Source organism: Raphanus sativus, chromosome 6, assembly GCF_000801105.2.
Source record: "Raphanus sativus cultivar WK10039 chromosome 6, ASM80110v3, whole genome shotgun sequence".
Lineage (NCBI taxonomy): Eukaryota > Viridiplantae > Streptophyta > Magnoliopsida > Brassicales > Brassicaceae > Raphanus > Raphanus sativus.
Window position 1 is genome coordinate 33,894,878 of NC_079516.1, and position 17,453 is coordinate 33,912,330.

A 17,453-nucleotide genomic window follows, 5' to 3' on the forward strand; every position below is an offset into this window, starting at 1 on the left:
GGAACCACATTTTTTTACTTTTACAAACATGCTCTGTAGTAAATTCCTGTCGAACATAAAAGATAAACAGTAAGAATTGAATGTCTTTTCCTCTAAATGAGTAGAAACAGAAAATTGTGTTAGTAGAGTATTAGTTCAAAGGAAAGTTTTGGATACTTATCTCAGTAGAGTTAGACAAGCTATTATTGTTCTCCCTCTAATTAAAGCTGATTTATTGAGAAGAGCTGTAATTGATTGTTATTTCCTGAAATGAGAAAGTAAATGACAACCCTCTTCAATACAAAGATTCTTTCAAATTGACATTAACTTTATATACGGCTATCTCGCCCGGAGTTATGAACTTCAGAGCAAACAATGGCATTGAAATATTATAAAGTTAATGTAAATTTCATTTCGTAATTGATTTCGAAGCGGTACATGGAAACCGATTGATCATCAAATTAGGTTAACTTTAATGCTTTGAATAAAATATGTATATATAAGTAAGAGATGCAGATTTAAACATGATACAGAAAAGAAAAAGAAGCTCTCGCTTATACCTTAGTATCTGTTGTCTTCGATGGCTGTTATTTCGTTGTTCGGAGATTTATATCCCTCCACCAATAAGCTTGCAGTCCGGGTTACCGTGCTAACCAAGTTGTGTACAATCACTGCCACAATGCTAAAAAAATCAGCAATGGTTTTTGGAGACCAGAAAGTAAGAAATCGTGTATATGTTGCAATTAAGTTTTCATTCTACTGAAAATAAGAGATTGTAGTTTTTTGGTTTGATTAATTCGTTAATTATGTAAAAAACAGGGATCCACAGTTGAGGCAACTTTGTATGAAGAGTTGGAAGCCTCGGATTTTATCACGATGGATGAAGGTGATTGTTTTGAGATCCACCATTTCAAAGTTATTCATGCTACAAGTTTGAAAAGGCTCACCACAAACCGATACCATATTCAAATGGACCGGACTTCGGTTATTAAGAAAATTCAACCTCTTCCCCATTGCAACTACTACCGCTTTGCAGATTTTCTTAACATCAATCGTGGTCTTGCCCATCCAAAGTACTCTATAGGTATGATATAATTTAATCTATATCATTCATTACTTTATATGGTGTTGATAAAATCCATCAACTTTTATTAGTAATTTTTTTTTAATTTTGATATAACAATTTGTAGATCTGTATGGAGCTCTGGTTGGGGTAGGTGAGTTGGAGATATTCGAAGAAGAAATGGATGATGTGTTTGCTGGTGGACTGAACCAAAGAATACAATTCTCTTTGGTCGATATTGGGTTTGTTATTTATAATATAGAACTGACTATGACTGTGAAAAATCTATAAATATAAAGGTTAAGTATAATGTCAATCTATTTTCATACTATTGATAGGTTTGAACAAATCAGATGTGTTGCCTATGGAGACATAGCCGTGCAGTTATTTCATTATTGGAACTCTACTGTTGCTACTGTGGTACTGTGTGTTTTGAAGTTTTGGTGTATTGAATGGGGAGAAGGTATCTTATAGACAGTTTTTAGATTGAAATAACATATGGTATTTTGCTATTGTGTGAAGTTTATTTATCAATTCAACCAGGACGCTTGGATCATGTGAGAAACTTCGACGGGTTATCCAGAATTTTGTTTGAACCTGAGATTCCCGAAATTCAAGCATTCAGAATGAGGTATCATTTAATCATACTTAGTGGGATTACTGGAAATTGTTATTAGCTATATAATATGCTTTATATGTATAACTTAATCTGATTTATCCTATTGTTGTATTCAGGATTCCAAATTGAGAATTATTAAGAGATTGGAGAAGATACAAATTAATCTCGAGTTTCTGAGTGGACGAAGCTGTTATGGAAGTCATCTCAGAGTAGTGACTTATTTATCCTTTAACTGAAGTTTGTTGTTCTTTATATTTGTTTTCATTTTAGAGCTTTGGTTATAGTCTTCTTTGTTTTTGTTTAAGTATCTTTTACATTTTATTTTTAAATCCAATAAACTACGGTTTTGAAGCCACTACTTTTAAACAATCAATGGGTAACCGTATGATTTTGTTTCTTATGTTTTTCCTTTATGTCGGATATTGTATAGAATTTTACATAGTTTGTATACGTAGCTAATCTATAAGACTGTCTTATAGGCATGAGAGTGTGTACCTGTGAACTTCATAGTCGATTGTTATGTTTTTTCCAAAACGTTAGATCTGCGCTTTTTCTTATATAATCTTGATATTAATTTCTTCAGCACTGTGGATATGATCTGAATAACAGAGGATTGAAAATGTAAAAAATCATTAAACATTAATAATATTCATAAACAATACCCAATTCAGTTTAAAGTTATTCTCTTACATTTTTTGCATTTGTCCATGTACATAGGTGTCTTCCAATCTCAGCCATGAAGTAGTATAAGCTGCCAATCTTCTGTAAACAAAGAAATAGATGATAAATAGAAGATATTATATGAATATCTGGACATCTAGAAAATAAACTATACGAATAGTTACTGAACTAATATGTGAAGAGCAAGTATCGTTATTGATTGTAACTCATATCTGAAATAACCAAAGTCTTCACCTTTTCAAAGAAGAGATCGAGAAGACTATCGAATCCCTTACACGGTAATCGATCCAAAGGAAGACTAAGAATACTAAGGGGATTGAAAACTCAAAATAATACAATTATCAATTGTTGACAAAAGAGATGCTCGATCAAGAGAAAAAAACAAAAAGATGGAGTGAAAGAGAAATTAAAGAGACCCGAGAGTGGAGAATAGACATAAGAATCATTGTTTCAATGTTCTGTATCACAGATGGAAAGAAAGAGTTTCATCCATTTAACCTAATCCCTTTTTTGTTTTCAGGAAATGAAAGACGAAGCATCTTTTTTCTTCGGTTTGATCGACATAAGTTGTCCGAATAACAAAAAATGGGTAATACTAAAAAAACATACAACTTTTACCAAATCCATCGGCCCATACGAATTTGTTAGCAGCCCATTTTATTTATGATGCTTTCATGGTCCAAATCATGATATAAGATCCAAATATTTTATATAAAAACGAAAGGCTAGCACAACGCATTTGATTACGAATTTAGTTATATATATAGAAATATCTTTTGTTTATTGCAAATAAATACCAATAGTTTTATTATTACAAATGTACGTGAGTTATAACATAAAAATGAATTATATTATTAAGATATAAAAAATTACTACATTAGGATTTAATATTTTATTAAAAAATGTAAACGTAGTCTCACCCCGCGCAAGGCGCGGGTCTCTACCTAGTGTTTAGTATTTAAGGACTGTGAGTGTGGTTTTAGTTCTCCTATATTACTTTGAAAATATGGAATATAACATCTAATGCATATGTATGTGATCAACAAACGTATAAAGTGTAATGTGGACGTTTCTTTTTTTTTTCACTTGTGATCGTATATTTATTTGTGACATATCATGTTTACCAGCTAACTGCAAATAGAAAAAATATAACCAGTTCATTTTAGGTACAAATGCTAAATTCTTCAATATGTCAAAATCAATGGTATCTATTTAATTTCAATTTCGAAAATGGTTAGATAGCAAATAAACCCTTAATTATATATGTAATAAAATGTCATATCAAAGTCAAAAACGTCAGGGTTGGAATAGTTCTTTATATGTTTTGTTGTTAATATAGTAAAAATGAATTACTGTATATAGCAATAGCAAAACACTACAAGAAAATAGTCATATTGCAATAGTGATATATTGTTGCAATATGCTTATATATTATTGCAAATATGAAATTGCAATGAAATTGTGATAAATTTTATAAGGAAACAATCTTCATTGAACACCACATGTCTAGATATGTAGACTTTCCCAGTTGGTGGGTAAAGACACCTATAGCCTTTGTATTGATTGATGTAGCCAAGCAGGACACATTGTAGCGACTTCGGCTCAAACTTGTGAGCTCCTACAGGTCGTAGGCACGGGTAACACGCCGAGACGAAGACACGCAGGATGCTGTAGTCAGGTTTCTTCTTGTGAAGCACTTCAAACGGACTCTTGTTGTTCAAGAGTGACGAGGGGAGCAGGTTGATGATATGACTAGCCGTGGAGAATGCTTCTACCCGGTGTTGCAGAGGAAGGTGACCTTGGAACATCATGGAGAGCCCTAGTTCCAAGAAGTGTATGTGCGAGCCCTAGTTCCAAGAAGTGTATGTGCTTCCTTTCTGCAACACCATTTTGCTCTCGAGTATACGGGCAAGAGATGCGGTTATGGATTCCATTTTCAGACAGGTATTGCTTCATGTTCTGTCCTATAAATTCACCTCCACCATCACTTTGAAACTCCTTTATCTTCGCATTAAACTGATTCTCCACAAGGTTTTTGAAGCTTTTGAACACTGAGTAAAAATCTCCTTTATTATGAAGTGGATACAACCAAGAGAATCTACTGAAGTCATCCACAAAAACAGCATAATACCGAAAACCTTGATAGGAAACAATAGGTGAAGGACCCCACAAATCACAATGGATCCTACCCAACGGTTGAGAAACACTACTACTAAACTGAAAGAACTTGAGTCTACTGCTCTTCCCCATCTGGCACGACTCACACAGAGGGCTGGTTCGACCTTTATTGACTACGATAGCGTTGCTGGACTTGAGATGCTGAAGAACTCCAGAGCTTGAATGTCCAAGTCTGAGATGCCATGTATCTTCAGATGCTGATACATTTCGGTCAGAGAAGAATGCTTCAAACTCCTGATTCTTCAGCATGTATAACCCGAGGTCCTTTTAGTACCACTTTCTCCTTTTGTAGGTCAATAAGATATACACTATTAGCATCAAAGAACACTCCACACGAGTAATCGTCACATAATTTTGAAACCGACAGAAGGGATTTTTGTATAGTGGGGCAAACCAAGACTTCATTCAAGACAACATTACCTGAAGCAGAGGAAATAGTTGCAGAACCCACATGAGTGATGGGCAAGTAAGCTCCATCACCCACCATTCTGGTGTCATTTCCTTCGTAGGGGTAGGAGTTCTGGAGGTTCGATGGCGAAGCAGTAACATGTGCAGACGCTCCTGAGTCTGGGACCCATTCGTTGTTGTCTGCAACACGTAAGGAGGAGAAGGCTTGTTGAGGTTGGTAGTTGTTGTCAAATCTGTTGTAGCAGTTGAGGGCAGTATGTCCTGGTCTACCACAGATTTGACAAACCGGTCTATCTCCTTGACTCTGTGGGTTCGTTTGGTGTTGAGCGAACCCTTTACCTCTACTTGAATAGCCTCCTCTGCCTCTGTAGGAACCTCGACCTCTGCCTCTGTAGTTCGTATTGTAGGGTGGGGGAGATGACTGTGGAGTATTATGTTGAGTTGCAAACGCCATGTGTGGAGACATTGTTGTAGCATCTTCATAGGACTTGAGCTTTATGTCGAACGCTTGCACCTCTGAGACAACATCGTTAAACGTAGGCGCCGGGAACTTAGACAACGAACTTTGTATCACCGTTGTAATGGGATCGTACTCTCGACCAAGTCCATTGAGGAATCCAAAGATCTTCATGGATTCGTCCACTGGCTTCCCAATCGTACTGAGAGAATCACACAGAGACTTAAACTCACGACAATACACTGACAACGTTTTGTCTTTCTTGATCAACAGTTGGAGGCTTCGGCGAAGAGAGAACTCCCTAGCAAACAAGCTCTTGTTGAAGTTATCTGCTAGAGAGATCCAGATGTCTCTTGAGGTGGTGAGAGAATGAACCGACCCCAAGACTTCTTCTGAGAGAGTGCCGAAGATCCATGAACGGACAAGTTGATATGTGCAGAACCAGGACTCGTACAAGGGGTTTGGTTCCACAGCTTCGACTTCATTGGTGGTGACTACACGCGTTGCTGGAGGCGCCGCAACAGCACCATTGACAAACCCTAGCAACTTTTGACTGGACAGGAGTGACTCGAACTGGGTCTTCCATAGGAGGTAGATGGAGTCAGTGAGCTTGAGAGTGACGGAGCTCACGACATGAACTTTGCTTGGAAAAGGATAAGGGTTAACCAGATCCGCCATTGGAGCACCTGTTAAGGTTATAGCGGCTCTGATACCATGTGAGACTCAACAAGAAACTTTACTGATTTTATTAACTCAACATAATGAATAACGTTTACAAGCTTTGATATATATACAGAGTCGATAGAAACATCTAGATCTTCTTGACTAGCTAGCTGTAAAGTAGATTAGGCAGCTAATATGGATAAGAGAGGATCAAATCTGTTTTGAGTAAATCCAAAACTCTTCGTCGTACACTCCTCTGCTTTTCTTTCTCTTCTGCAAGTCGACAATATTGGAGATGACCGTTGTGGCTGTTGGGCTTGGGCCTGTAATGTCGCTTGTGGGCTAACATCCCCCCTCAAACTTGTGGTGGGTGGAGGGCCAACACCAAGTTTGTGTCTCAAGTCAACGAAGCTTCTTCTTGGGAGGGATTTTGTGAAAATGTCAGCCAGTTGGAGCGTAGCAGGAATGTGTTGTGTCTCGATCAGGCCAAGAGCAACTTGCTCACAGATGAAGTGGTAGTAGTCAGTATCAAAGTGTTTTGATCTCTTGTGAAGTGCCGGATTGGTGCTTAAGTACACCGCTGAGAGGTTGTCGCAAAGAAGGAGAGTCGCATGGGGTTGGGGAACCTTGAGGTCTCGCAGCAGCAGAGAAATCCAACTGATCGCTTGTGCAGTAGCAGTCAGAGCACGATATTCAGCCTCTGTTGAAGATTTTGAAACTGTGTCCTGACGCTTTGCGGACATGAGATAAGAATTGGCTCCCAACAGAGTGCAGAAACCAGTTGTTGATCTTCTGGTGTCTAGACAACCTCCCCAATCGCTATCACAATATGCGGAGAGAGATAGGTTGGTGTTCCTTTTGATGTGAAACCCAAGATGTGATGTACCCTTCAGATAGCGTAGTATCCATTTGAGAAGGCCAAAATCTGACATAGTAGGCTGTTGCATTCTCTGGCACACAAAGTTGACCGCAAACTGTATGTCTGGTCTGGTGATTGTGAGATACTGAAGCTTCCCAGCCAAGCTCCGAAAGTAGGTTGGTTCCGGGAAGAGAGTTGTGTCAGTATCTTCGAGGCGTTAAGGCAGAGGAGTAGGCATTGGGTTGCAATACAGCATCTGCGCTTGATATATAATGTCCATTGTGTATGCTTATTGATGTAGAAACAACCCATCTGCGTGTGTTTCAATCTGAATGCCCAGAAAATAGGAGGGAACTCCGAGGTCTTTCATTGCAAATCGGTTGGAGAGTATCTCAAGAAACTGTTGCAGAGCTTGATCATTGCTTCCGGTTAGGAGAATGTCGTCTGCGTAGAGCAGCAGAACCATCGAGACAGAACCATGATGCAGAGTGAACAGGGAGGGATCACACTTGCAGCTGACAAAACCGTAGTCTATAAGGAAGTTGCTGAAGGTATCAAACCATGCTCATGGAGCCTGCTTCAGCCCGTATAAGGCTTTAGTCAAGCGGCAGACATGATTTGGTCTTTGTGCATCTACAAAGCCCTCAGGTTGATACATGAAGACATGTTCCTATAGTTCGCCATGTAGAAATGCACTGGTGACGTCTAGTTGTTTGATAGACCACCTTCTAGCAACAGCCACATCCAACACTAGTCTGATTGTAGCGGTTCTGACCACTGGGCTGAACGTTTCCAAGTAGTCTAGACCCTCCTCTTGCTCATATCCCTTCACTACCAAACGTGACTTTAATTTATGCGGAGTTCCATCAGGATTAAGCTTCACTGTGTGAATCCAACGGTTACTGAGGATCATATCCTCTGTAGGAGGAACCAGAGTTCAAGTGTGTAACATGTGGATGTTTCCAATCTCCTCACTGACTGCTTTGTTCCAACCAGGATGCTGCATGGCTTCAGCAATAATCTTTGTAGAGTATTTAGGAACCAGCAAAGCATATTTTGTATTAGGCTTCATGATTCCTGCTTTAGCTCTGGTCTGCATTGGGTGATGATTGATCACTTGAACCGGCGGAGGGATGTCAGGAGCTGCATTCTCCTCGACAATAACTGGAGAGGCAGGAGCAGGTTGTTGTGGCTGTTCACCTGGAGCCGGTTGCACTGTAATAGGATCAAGGAGAGGACTAGGTAGGAGTTGAGGACCTGCACTAGTAGGGACTGCAGTAACCTGTTCTGCATGATCTGTTGTAGATTGCCACGCCTTGACGAGAGTTGTGTCATACCGAGGAACCAGAGCTTTGTATCTAAACTATTAAAGGGGAAGTACAAAAATAAATTAGCCCTGAAAATTGCATAAACATTACGTTCTATGCCACTGCTTCTGTCTCTTTCCTTTCTTCTTTTTTTTTACAAAATTTATTTCAGAATCTCCTTGTTGAATGGCCTGTTCTCCACGGTCGGAATAGGCGGGTCAATTCCCTCCCTGAGAACCGTACTTGAGAGTTTCCTACCTCATACGGCTCGACAACCAACTCTTTTGTTTTGGTGTCGTTGATATAATAATATATTGTTTTGGGCTTAGAAATTGTTAACGGCCCAACATTTTATTAAATTAAGTATTTTACAAACTGAACACAGCAAATCAATAACGAAATGTTTCAAAATCTGCTAACCCGTTGCTAACCAATTGATTGAACATATATAACAAATACGAAATAAAAATGTATCAACACCATTATTTTCACGTTTTCTATTACATATATGTATGATATAATATTTAATTACATGCACATACCGGAACCAAAACACTATTACAAATATATAATCATTCTCAACCAAAATTGAATCATTTTGTTACAAGCATGCATACCAACATTTATAATATCTATCTATACTATTAAAACTGAAATACAAAATGGAAATGTTTGGAAATAGATAGTGGTTAAAAAAAAATTGTTTGAGAATATGGATAGCAATTTTAAAAAGATTTTGTTTGGAAACATGAATAACAGTATAAAAAAAATATTGTTTAGAAAGATGGATAACAGTATATTAAAAAAAATAATAATGGGCTTATTTTATTAATAAAAATTGAAAGTCCATTATATTATGAAAAACTATCTATTTGGGTCATCTTTAACATATACGAAAATAGACTAATCTAATTATCTAATAACATTTTTTGTCTAAAATAATCATAAAATAAAATTTTAAAACTTTATATACATATATTAAATCAAAATGATAATTTAAAGTTGATTTATATCAAAAATTATTAAAAATAAGCACAAATTCAAAATTTTATTTTTACTAAAATATTTTCCAATAATATTTATTAAAAAATGTTTTCAATGTATATAAGAAAAATAGAATAAGAATCCCAATCAAATATACCAACTTAAATTATGGTTTTTATATTTCGAATTAAATTTTAAGAATATTATATATTCTTATTTATATGGTGGTACATATAAAATACTATTAATTATATGATTACTTATATGATGGTATAGTATAAAATATGATTAATTATACGATGACATATATATATGATATAGAGTGATTAGGGGTGGGTTTTTGTGTATTCATTCGGGTTCGGTTTCGATTTGTTTGGCTTTCGGGTTTTCGGGGTCAAAAATTCCAGTCTCATTTAGATATTTCTAAATTTCGGTTCAAATTCTATTCAGATATTTGCAGGTTCAGTTCAGGTTCAAATAACCTATTTAATATTTTAAAAACTGTGAAATTCATTATATACTTTAAATTTCTCAAATCTATAAACAAAATAATATATTACATATAAATTTGAATAACATATGTTGGAATACCTACACTTTACATATAATTTGGTTTGGTTTAAATATTTGGATCGAAAATCAATAATTATTTTAACTATTTTTGGTGTTTAGAGTATAGTTTAACTATTTTATATATTAGTTTTGACTATTTGTATATATTTTCAAGTACTTAAACCAACCTAAAAGTATTGTATGTATTCTAGATGTTTTTATATACATTAAATCTAAAAATAATTAATATGTATAAGTATATAAATCTTTTTCAAATATATTTGGGTATCCGAAATAATTCGGTTCGGATTGGATTCGTTTTGGTTCTCTAAATATCAAAAGTTTGAATAATTGGATATTTAATCAATTTCAATTCCAGTTTGGTACTACTCTTTCGGATTGTGATCGGTTCGGTTCTTCAAATTTGAATTTTTTATCAAGTCCTAATATTGACATGAAAAACAAATAGGTACATTTTTTTGAAAAATCCACCCGGGCGGACGCCCGGGTCAAAATCTAGTTATTCCTTATAAGGGAAACAATCTTCATTGAACACCACATGTCTAGATATGTAGACTTTCCCAGTTGGTGGGTAAAGACACCTATAGCCTTTGTATTGATTGCTGTAGCCAAGCAGGACACATTGTAGCGACTTCGGCTCAAACTTGTGAGCTCCTACAGGTCGTAGGCACGGGTAACACGCCGAGACGAAGACACGCAGGATGTTGTAGTCAGGTTTCTTCTTGTGAAGCACTTCAAACGGACTCTTGTTGTTCAAGAGTGACGAGGGGAGCAGGTTGATGATATGACTAGCCGTGGAGAATGCTTCTACCCAGTGTTGCAGAGGAAGGTGACCTTGGAACATCATGGAGAGCCCTTGTTCCAAGAAGTGTATGTGCTTCCTTTCTGCAACACCATTTTGCTCTCGAGTATACGGGCAAGAGATGCGGTGATGGATTCCATTTTCAGACAGGTATTGCTTCATGTTCTGTCCTATAAATTCACCTCCACCATCACTTTGAAACTCTTTTATCTTCGCATTAAACTGATTCTCCACAAGGTTTCTGAAGCTTTTGAACACTGAGTAAAAATATCCTTTATTATGAAGTGGATACAACCAAGAGAATCTACTGAAGTCATCCACAAAAACATCATAATACCAAAAACCTTGATAGGAAACAATAGGTGAAGGACCCCACAAATCACAATGGATCCTACCCAACGGTTGAGAAACACTACTACTAAACTGAAAGAACTTAAGTCTACTGCTCTTCCCCATCTGGCACGACTCACACAGAGGGCTGGTTCGACCTTTATTGACTACGATAGTGTTGCTGGACTTGAGATGCTGAAGAACTCCAGAGCTTGAATGTTCAAGTCTGAGATGCCATGTATCTTCAGATGCTGATACATTTCGGTCAGAGAAGAATGCTTCAAACTCCTGATTCTTCAGCATGTATAACCCGAGGTCCTTTTAGTACCACTTTCTCCTTTTGTAGGTCAATAAGATATACACTATTAGCATCAAAGAACACTCCACACGGGTAATCGTCACATAATTTTGAAACCGACAGAAGGGATTTTTGTATAGTGGGGCAAACCAAGACTTCATTCAAGACAACATTACCTGAAGCAGAGGAAATGGTTGCAGAACCCACATGAGTGATGGGCAAGTAAGCTCCATCACCCACCATTATGGTGTCATTTCCTTCGTAGGGGTGGGAGTTCTGGAGGTTCGATGGCGAAGCAGTAACATGTGCAGACGCTCCTGAGTCTGGGACCCATTCGTTGTTGTCTGCAACACGTAAGGAGGAGAAGGCTTGTTGAGGTTGGTAGTTGTTGTCAAATCTGTTGTAGTAGTTGAGGGCAGTGTGTCCTGGTCTACCACAGATTTGACAAACCAGTCTATCTCCTTGACTCTGTGGGTTCGTTTGGTGTTGAGCGAACCCTTTACCTCTACTTGAATAGCCTCCTCTGCCTCTGTAGAAACCTCGACCTCTGCCTCTGTAGTTTGGATTGTAGGGTGGGGGAGATGACTGTGGAGTATTATGTTGAGTTGCAAACGCCATGTGTGGAGACACTGTTGTAGCATCTTCATAGGACTTGAGCTTTATGTCGAACGCTTGCACCTCTGAGACAACGTCGTTAAACGTAGGCGCCGGGAACTTAGACAACGAACTTTGTATCACCGTTGTAATGGGATCGTACTCTCGACCAAGTCCATTGAGGAATCCAAAGATCTTCATGGACCCACTATAAGAAAACAGCATTATAGCGAGGAAAATTAACGAGGAAATATAATCCTCGTAATATTACGACGACTTTACGAGGAAATTACAAAGAAAGAAGGGATGGTCGTTATTTCCTCGTAAAGTAACGACGAAAAGAATTCGTCGTAAAATCTACGTCACATTACGTGGTTTTAACGAGGAAATTCTCTTTCCTCGTAAACACCACGTAAAACTTGCATTATATTTACGAGGAAATGAGGAAATATACATTTCTCGTTAAACCGACGTAAATTGGCGTCTTCTTTACGAGGAAATTATTTACGTGAACTTAACGAGGAAATATAAAGCACGTTTTTTTTTGCTACCTACCTGTTCCTCGCAAATTCATCGCAAAACTTCAACTACCAGATTCGAAAATTTTCTATAAATATGGAGTTTCAACATCATTTTAAACACACCAACAAGAACAAAAAAAAAGAAAACGTGAAAGGAAAAAAATGTCAGGCTCCGGGAATATCTACGAGTTGCGGAGGTGGATGTATATGCATAGAGATGCTAACGGGAGAGTGACGAAAGAATACATTGCGGGATTGGAGACATTTATGCATCAAGCAGATTCCACACCGCTCGCCCTAGAAAGCGGTAAGATGTTCTGTCCATGTCGGAAATGCAACAATTCGAAATTGGCAAATCGTGAAAATGTTTGGAAGCATTTAATAAATAGAGGTTTCACGCCAAATTACTATATCTGGTTTCAACATGGAGAAGGTTATAATAATTATGATCAGAATGAAGCTAGTAGTAGTAATAGCAATTTTCAGGAAGAACCGGTTGCTCATCATTTGCATAATGAACATAGTTACCATCAGGAGGAGCAGATGGTAGATTTTGATAGGGTTCATGATATGGTAACTGATGCATTCGTAGCTCATGATGAAGATGAAGAACCTAACATAGATGCAAAAAAATTTTATGAAATGTTAAATGCGGCGAATCAACCACTTTACAGTGGTTGTAGAGAAGGTCTCTCTAAATTATCGTTGGCTACTAGAATGATGAATATTAAAACTGATCACAATCTACCTGAAAGTTGCATGAATGAATGGGCAGACTTGTTTAAAGAGTATTTGCCGGAAGACAATGTGTCTGCTGATTCTTATTATGAGATTCAGAAACTGGTTTATAGTCTTGGGTTGCCTTCGGAGATGATAGATGTTTGCATCGACAACTGCATGATCTACTGGGGAAATGATGAGAAGTTAGAAGAATGTCGATTCTGCAAGAAGCCACGATTCAAGCCGCAAGGACGGGGACGTAATAGGGTACCGTACCAAAGGATGTGGTACCTACCAATTACAGACAGATTGAAAAGATTGTACCAATCAGAGCAGACTGCTGGAAAGATGAGATGGCATGCCGAGCATACTCAGACGGATGGTGAGATGACACATCCATCAGATGCAAGAGCCTGGAAACATTTTAACAAAGTATATCCGGAATTCGCGAGCAATATCCGGAATGTGTATCTCGGATTATGCACAGATGGATTTAGTCCATTCGGAATGTCAGGGAGACAATATTCATTGTGGCCAGTCTTTCTTACGCCATACAACCTGCCACCGGAGATGTGCATGCAACGGGAGTTGCTATTCTTGACCATATTAATACCTGGTCCGAAACATCCTAAAAGGTCGTTGGATGTTTTCCTGCAACCACTGATAAAAGAGTTGAAGGATTTGTGGTCAACAGGGGAGAGAACGTATGACTGCTCAACGAAGACGAATTTCACGATGCGAGCGATGCTTTTGTGGACCATAAGTGACTTTCCTGCATATGGGATGTTGTCGGGATGGACTACACATGGGAGATTAGCTTGTCCATATTGTAATGGAGCGACAGATGCGTTTCAACTGAAGAATGGGAGGAAGACAAGTTGGTTCGATTGTCATCGTCGATTTCTTCCCATTGGCCATCCGTACCGAAGAAATAAGACATTGTTTAGGCACAAAAGGGTTGTGAGAGACACTCCTCCTCCATATTTAACTGGAGAAGAAACTGAAAAGCAAATCGATTACTATGGAGCTGTGGAAACAGTTCCTTGTGGTGGTAATTGGCATGTCCCCCCTAATATGCCTGATTCTTACGGTGTTCATCACAACTGGCACAAGAAGAGTATATTTTGGGAGTTGCCATATTGGAAGGATCTTCTTCTGCGCCACAACCTCGATGTGATGCATATAGAGAAGAATTTCTTTGAGAACATCATGAATACAATATTGAATGTCCCGGGGAAGACAAAAGACAATATAAAATCGAGGTTAGACTTGCCGGATATTTGCTCAAGAAGTGAGTTACATATAAACAGCAATGGGCAAGTTCCTATTCCGATATTCAGATTGTCTTCAGAAAAAAAGTCGGTGTTGTTCAACTGGGTAGCATCTGAAGTGAAATTCCCCGATGGGTATGTTTCAAATCTGTCTAGATGCGTTGAAAAGGGTCAAAAGTTCTCCGGGATGAAGAGTCATGACTGTCATGTCTTTATGCAACGACTACTTCCCTTTGCTTTTGCGGAGCTACTTCCTACAAACGTACATGAAGCACTTGCAGGTACTATATATATATATTATTTATTGCAGTATTTTTATATATAATGATTTAGTTTGAAATAATATATGACTAATAATGTGTATAATTGTTTTTGGAATATACAAGGCATTGGAGCATTTTTCAGGGATCTGAGCACCCGCACTCTTAAAGTAGAAGTCGTGGAACAGCTTCAAGAGAACATTCCCATCTTATTGTGCAACTTGGAGAAGATATTTCCTCCTGGGTTTTTTGACGTCATGGAGCATCTAGCTGTCCACCTCCCATATGAGGCATTGCTTCGTGGACCTGTACATTACGGATGGATGTATCAGTATGAGCGAGCCATGAAATATTTGAAGGGAAAAGCAAAGAACCTTGCAAAGGTTGAAGGTTCTATAATTGCTGGAAGTTTGACGGAAGAAACTTCTCACTTCACATCGTACTACTTTGCGTCAAAAGTACGTACCCGGAAAAGAGCTCCAAGGAGATATGATGATGGTGGTGTCGCGCCAACATACGCAGTTGCTGGTGTTCCAGACATCTTTAGCCAGATTGGGCGACTGGGTGGGAAATCAAAAGAGGTTTGGTGGTCGAGTGAAGAAGACGCTCATAGTGCACACACCTATATTCTACTCAATTGTGAGGATCCACTGATTCGTTATTTTGAAAGGTAACATAAATGGTATATAAATTAACACATATATATCTTTGCCAAATATTAATTAATATAAAATGTGATTTTACAGCCTATTTGTTGCACAAGTCGAAGAAACATTCCCAGGTATATCCACAACTGACGTAGACAAAAGGAAAGATCAACACTTTATAAAGTGGTTGAAGAATCAGGTATTAACTCAAACTCAATATTCATAAATGATCTGTATTTTAACGTTCACTTTGTTTTTGCAGGTTGATTGTGACGACGATGCAGATTATCCTAAGTGGTTACACGAAGTAATTCAATCTCCACATGTAAAGGTCACCACCTCACAGATGTATTTCACACGAGGCTATACTTTTCACACATATGAGTATGGTAGACAGCGGGCGACCAGTAACTATGGAATATGTGTGAAAGGGGAAACCGATTTCTACGGTATCTTGACAGAGATTATTGAAGTGGAATTTCCAGGGATATTGAAGCTGAAATGCGTCCTCTTCAAATGTGAGTGGTTCGACCCCGTCGTCAACAGAGGTGTTCGGTTTAACAAATTCGGTGTAGTTGATGTCAATGGTGGACGAAGGTACAACAAATTCTTTATTTGCCATACATTAGCAGAATAAGCTTACTTCTAAGTTTATCTTTTTTTTTCAGGTACAACAAATTCGAGCCTTTCATCTTAGCTTCACAAGCAGATCAAGTTAGCTACCTTCCATACCCTCGGATGAGAGAATCGGGAATAAATTGGTTATCCGTGATCAAAGTTACACCTCGAGGACGAATCATTAGTGGAGAAGAACCACCATTGCAAGAAGAACAGATAAATGAAGTCGATGAACCTGAACAACAAATTGATGACATTCTTCTCATTGATCCGCATAATCATGAGTATGAAGATCTTACCGACGATGGCACAGACGAAGCTGTCGAAGACGAGTTTATTGAAAATGATGATGTTTCTAGTGATGACGAAAATGTATCCGATTGATGTATTTGTGTTTTAATATGATTGATTTTCAGACTTAATGCATGTAATTCGATTATTTTAATCATGAAAACTATTTAATGTATTGAGATTATAAGAATTTGGGAATGTTTATAAAGAAAAAAAAATATTGAGGTTTGAGGTTTTGAATGAAAAATATAAGATTGAGGTTTGGGGATTGGATTATGAAGAGTAGAAGATATGAAAGATGGTGTTTGTGGTTTGGGGTTTTTGATTTTAGGCGTTTAGAAAGAAAACCTCGTTAATTCCTCGTAGTTTACGACGAAATAACGAAAAAATAAAAAAAAAAGAAAAACGCGGGCCTCGTTAATTCCACGTAAGCAAAAATCGTCGTAAAGCCCTCGTCAGCTTACGTGGATTTACCGAGGCTTTTAGTTTTTTTTTCCTTTCCTCGTTATTTCCTCGTGAGTTTACGAGGTTTTAACGATATTTATTGTCTAAACCCCTAAACCCTAAACCCCAAACCCCATCTTTCTTATCTATTTTTTTCTAAATCCCAAACTCCAAACCCCATTAATAATTTTATAATTTTCAAAAGATTATATTTTCAAATCTTCAAAAAATTATATTTTTGTTACAAAATAAAAAATTTAAATAAATAATTTGATTTTGTATAAGTTTATATTAGAAAGAAGAGATTGATATTAGAAGTTAAAGAATTGTGGTTTTAAATTTTGAGGTTGGAAATGTTAAGAAGATATTGAGGTTAAAAGGAAGATAGGTTTTGAATATATGAAGTAGAATATAAGAAAGATGGGGTTTAGGGTTTGGGGTTTCGATTTTAGAGGTTTACAAATTTTCCTCGTTAAAAACTCGTAATCTACGAGGCTTTTACGAGGAAAAGAAACACGGGCCTCGCTATTTTCTCGTTGGATTTGGGACGGGCCTCGCAATTTCCTCGTAAGCTTACAAGGTTTTTACGAGGAAAAGAAAGACGGGCCTCTTTAATTCCTCGTAAACCTACAAGGAAATTGCGAGACCTCCATAAGTTATATATACAACCACACAAACCTCACACTCTCCACTCGTCCCAACTTCCTCTCCATTTCCTCCCAATTTCGTCTCCAACTCCTCCCCCATTCCTCTCTCCTTCGAAAATGGTAATTTCCTCGCCTCCGTAATTACTTTAGGGAATTTAGGTAGGTCGTTAGTTTAGGTGGTTAGTTTAGGGAATTTAGATAGGTTTACGGATTTTATGTTCGTTAGATAGATTTTTTAG

General features: G+C 37.7%; 1 protein-coding gene and 1 long non-coding RNA gene across 2 annotated transcripts; one reads left to right on the forward strand and one right to left on the reverse strand.

The window, feature by feature from the left end:
• Positions 1 to 538: 538 nt before the first annotated feature.
• Positions 539 to 2,880, reverse strand: LOC108809730 (uncharacterized). Its single transcript, XR_001942882.2, has 4 exons — positions 2,577 to 2,880; positions 2,352 to 2,423; positions 2,157 to 2,259; positions 539 to 650 (listed from the first exon to the last, which is right to left on the reverse strand). It is a non-coding gene; the product is annotated as an uncharacterized LOC108809730 (long non-coding RNA).
• Positions 2,881 to 12,548: 9,668 nt separating this feature from the next.
• LOC130496585 (uncharacterized) lies at positions 12,549 to 15,256 on the forward strand. Its single transcript, XM_056988777.1, has 2 exons — positions 12,549 to 14,588; positions 14,694 to 15,256. Exons 1-2 carry the CDS (start codon positions 12,584 to 12,586, stop codon positions 15,239 to 15,241), a joined length of 2,553 nt encoding a protein of 850 aa, XP_056844757.1. The 5' UTR covers positions 12,549 to 12,583; the 3' UTR covers positions 15,242 to 15,256.
• Positions 15,257 to 17,453: the final 2,197 nt, after the last annotated feature.

Excerpts from the sequence above, each read along its gene's own strand:
- LOC130496585 (XM_056988777.1), top strand. The coding sequence starts at position 12,584 with ATGCATCAAGCAGATTCCACACCGCTCGCCCTAGAAAGCGGTAAGATG. Across the intron at positions 14,589-14,693 it reads CGTACATGAAGCACTTGCAG|GCATTGGAGCATTTTTCAGG; the intron begins GTACTATATATA and ends GGAATATACAAG.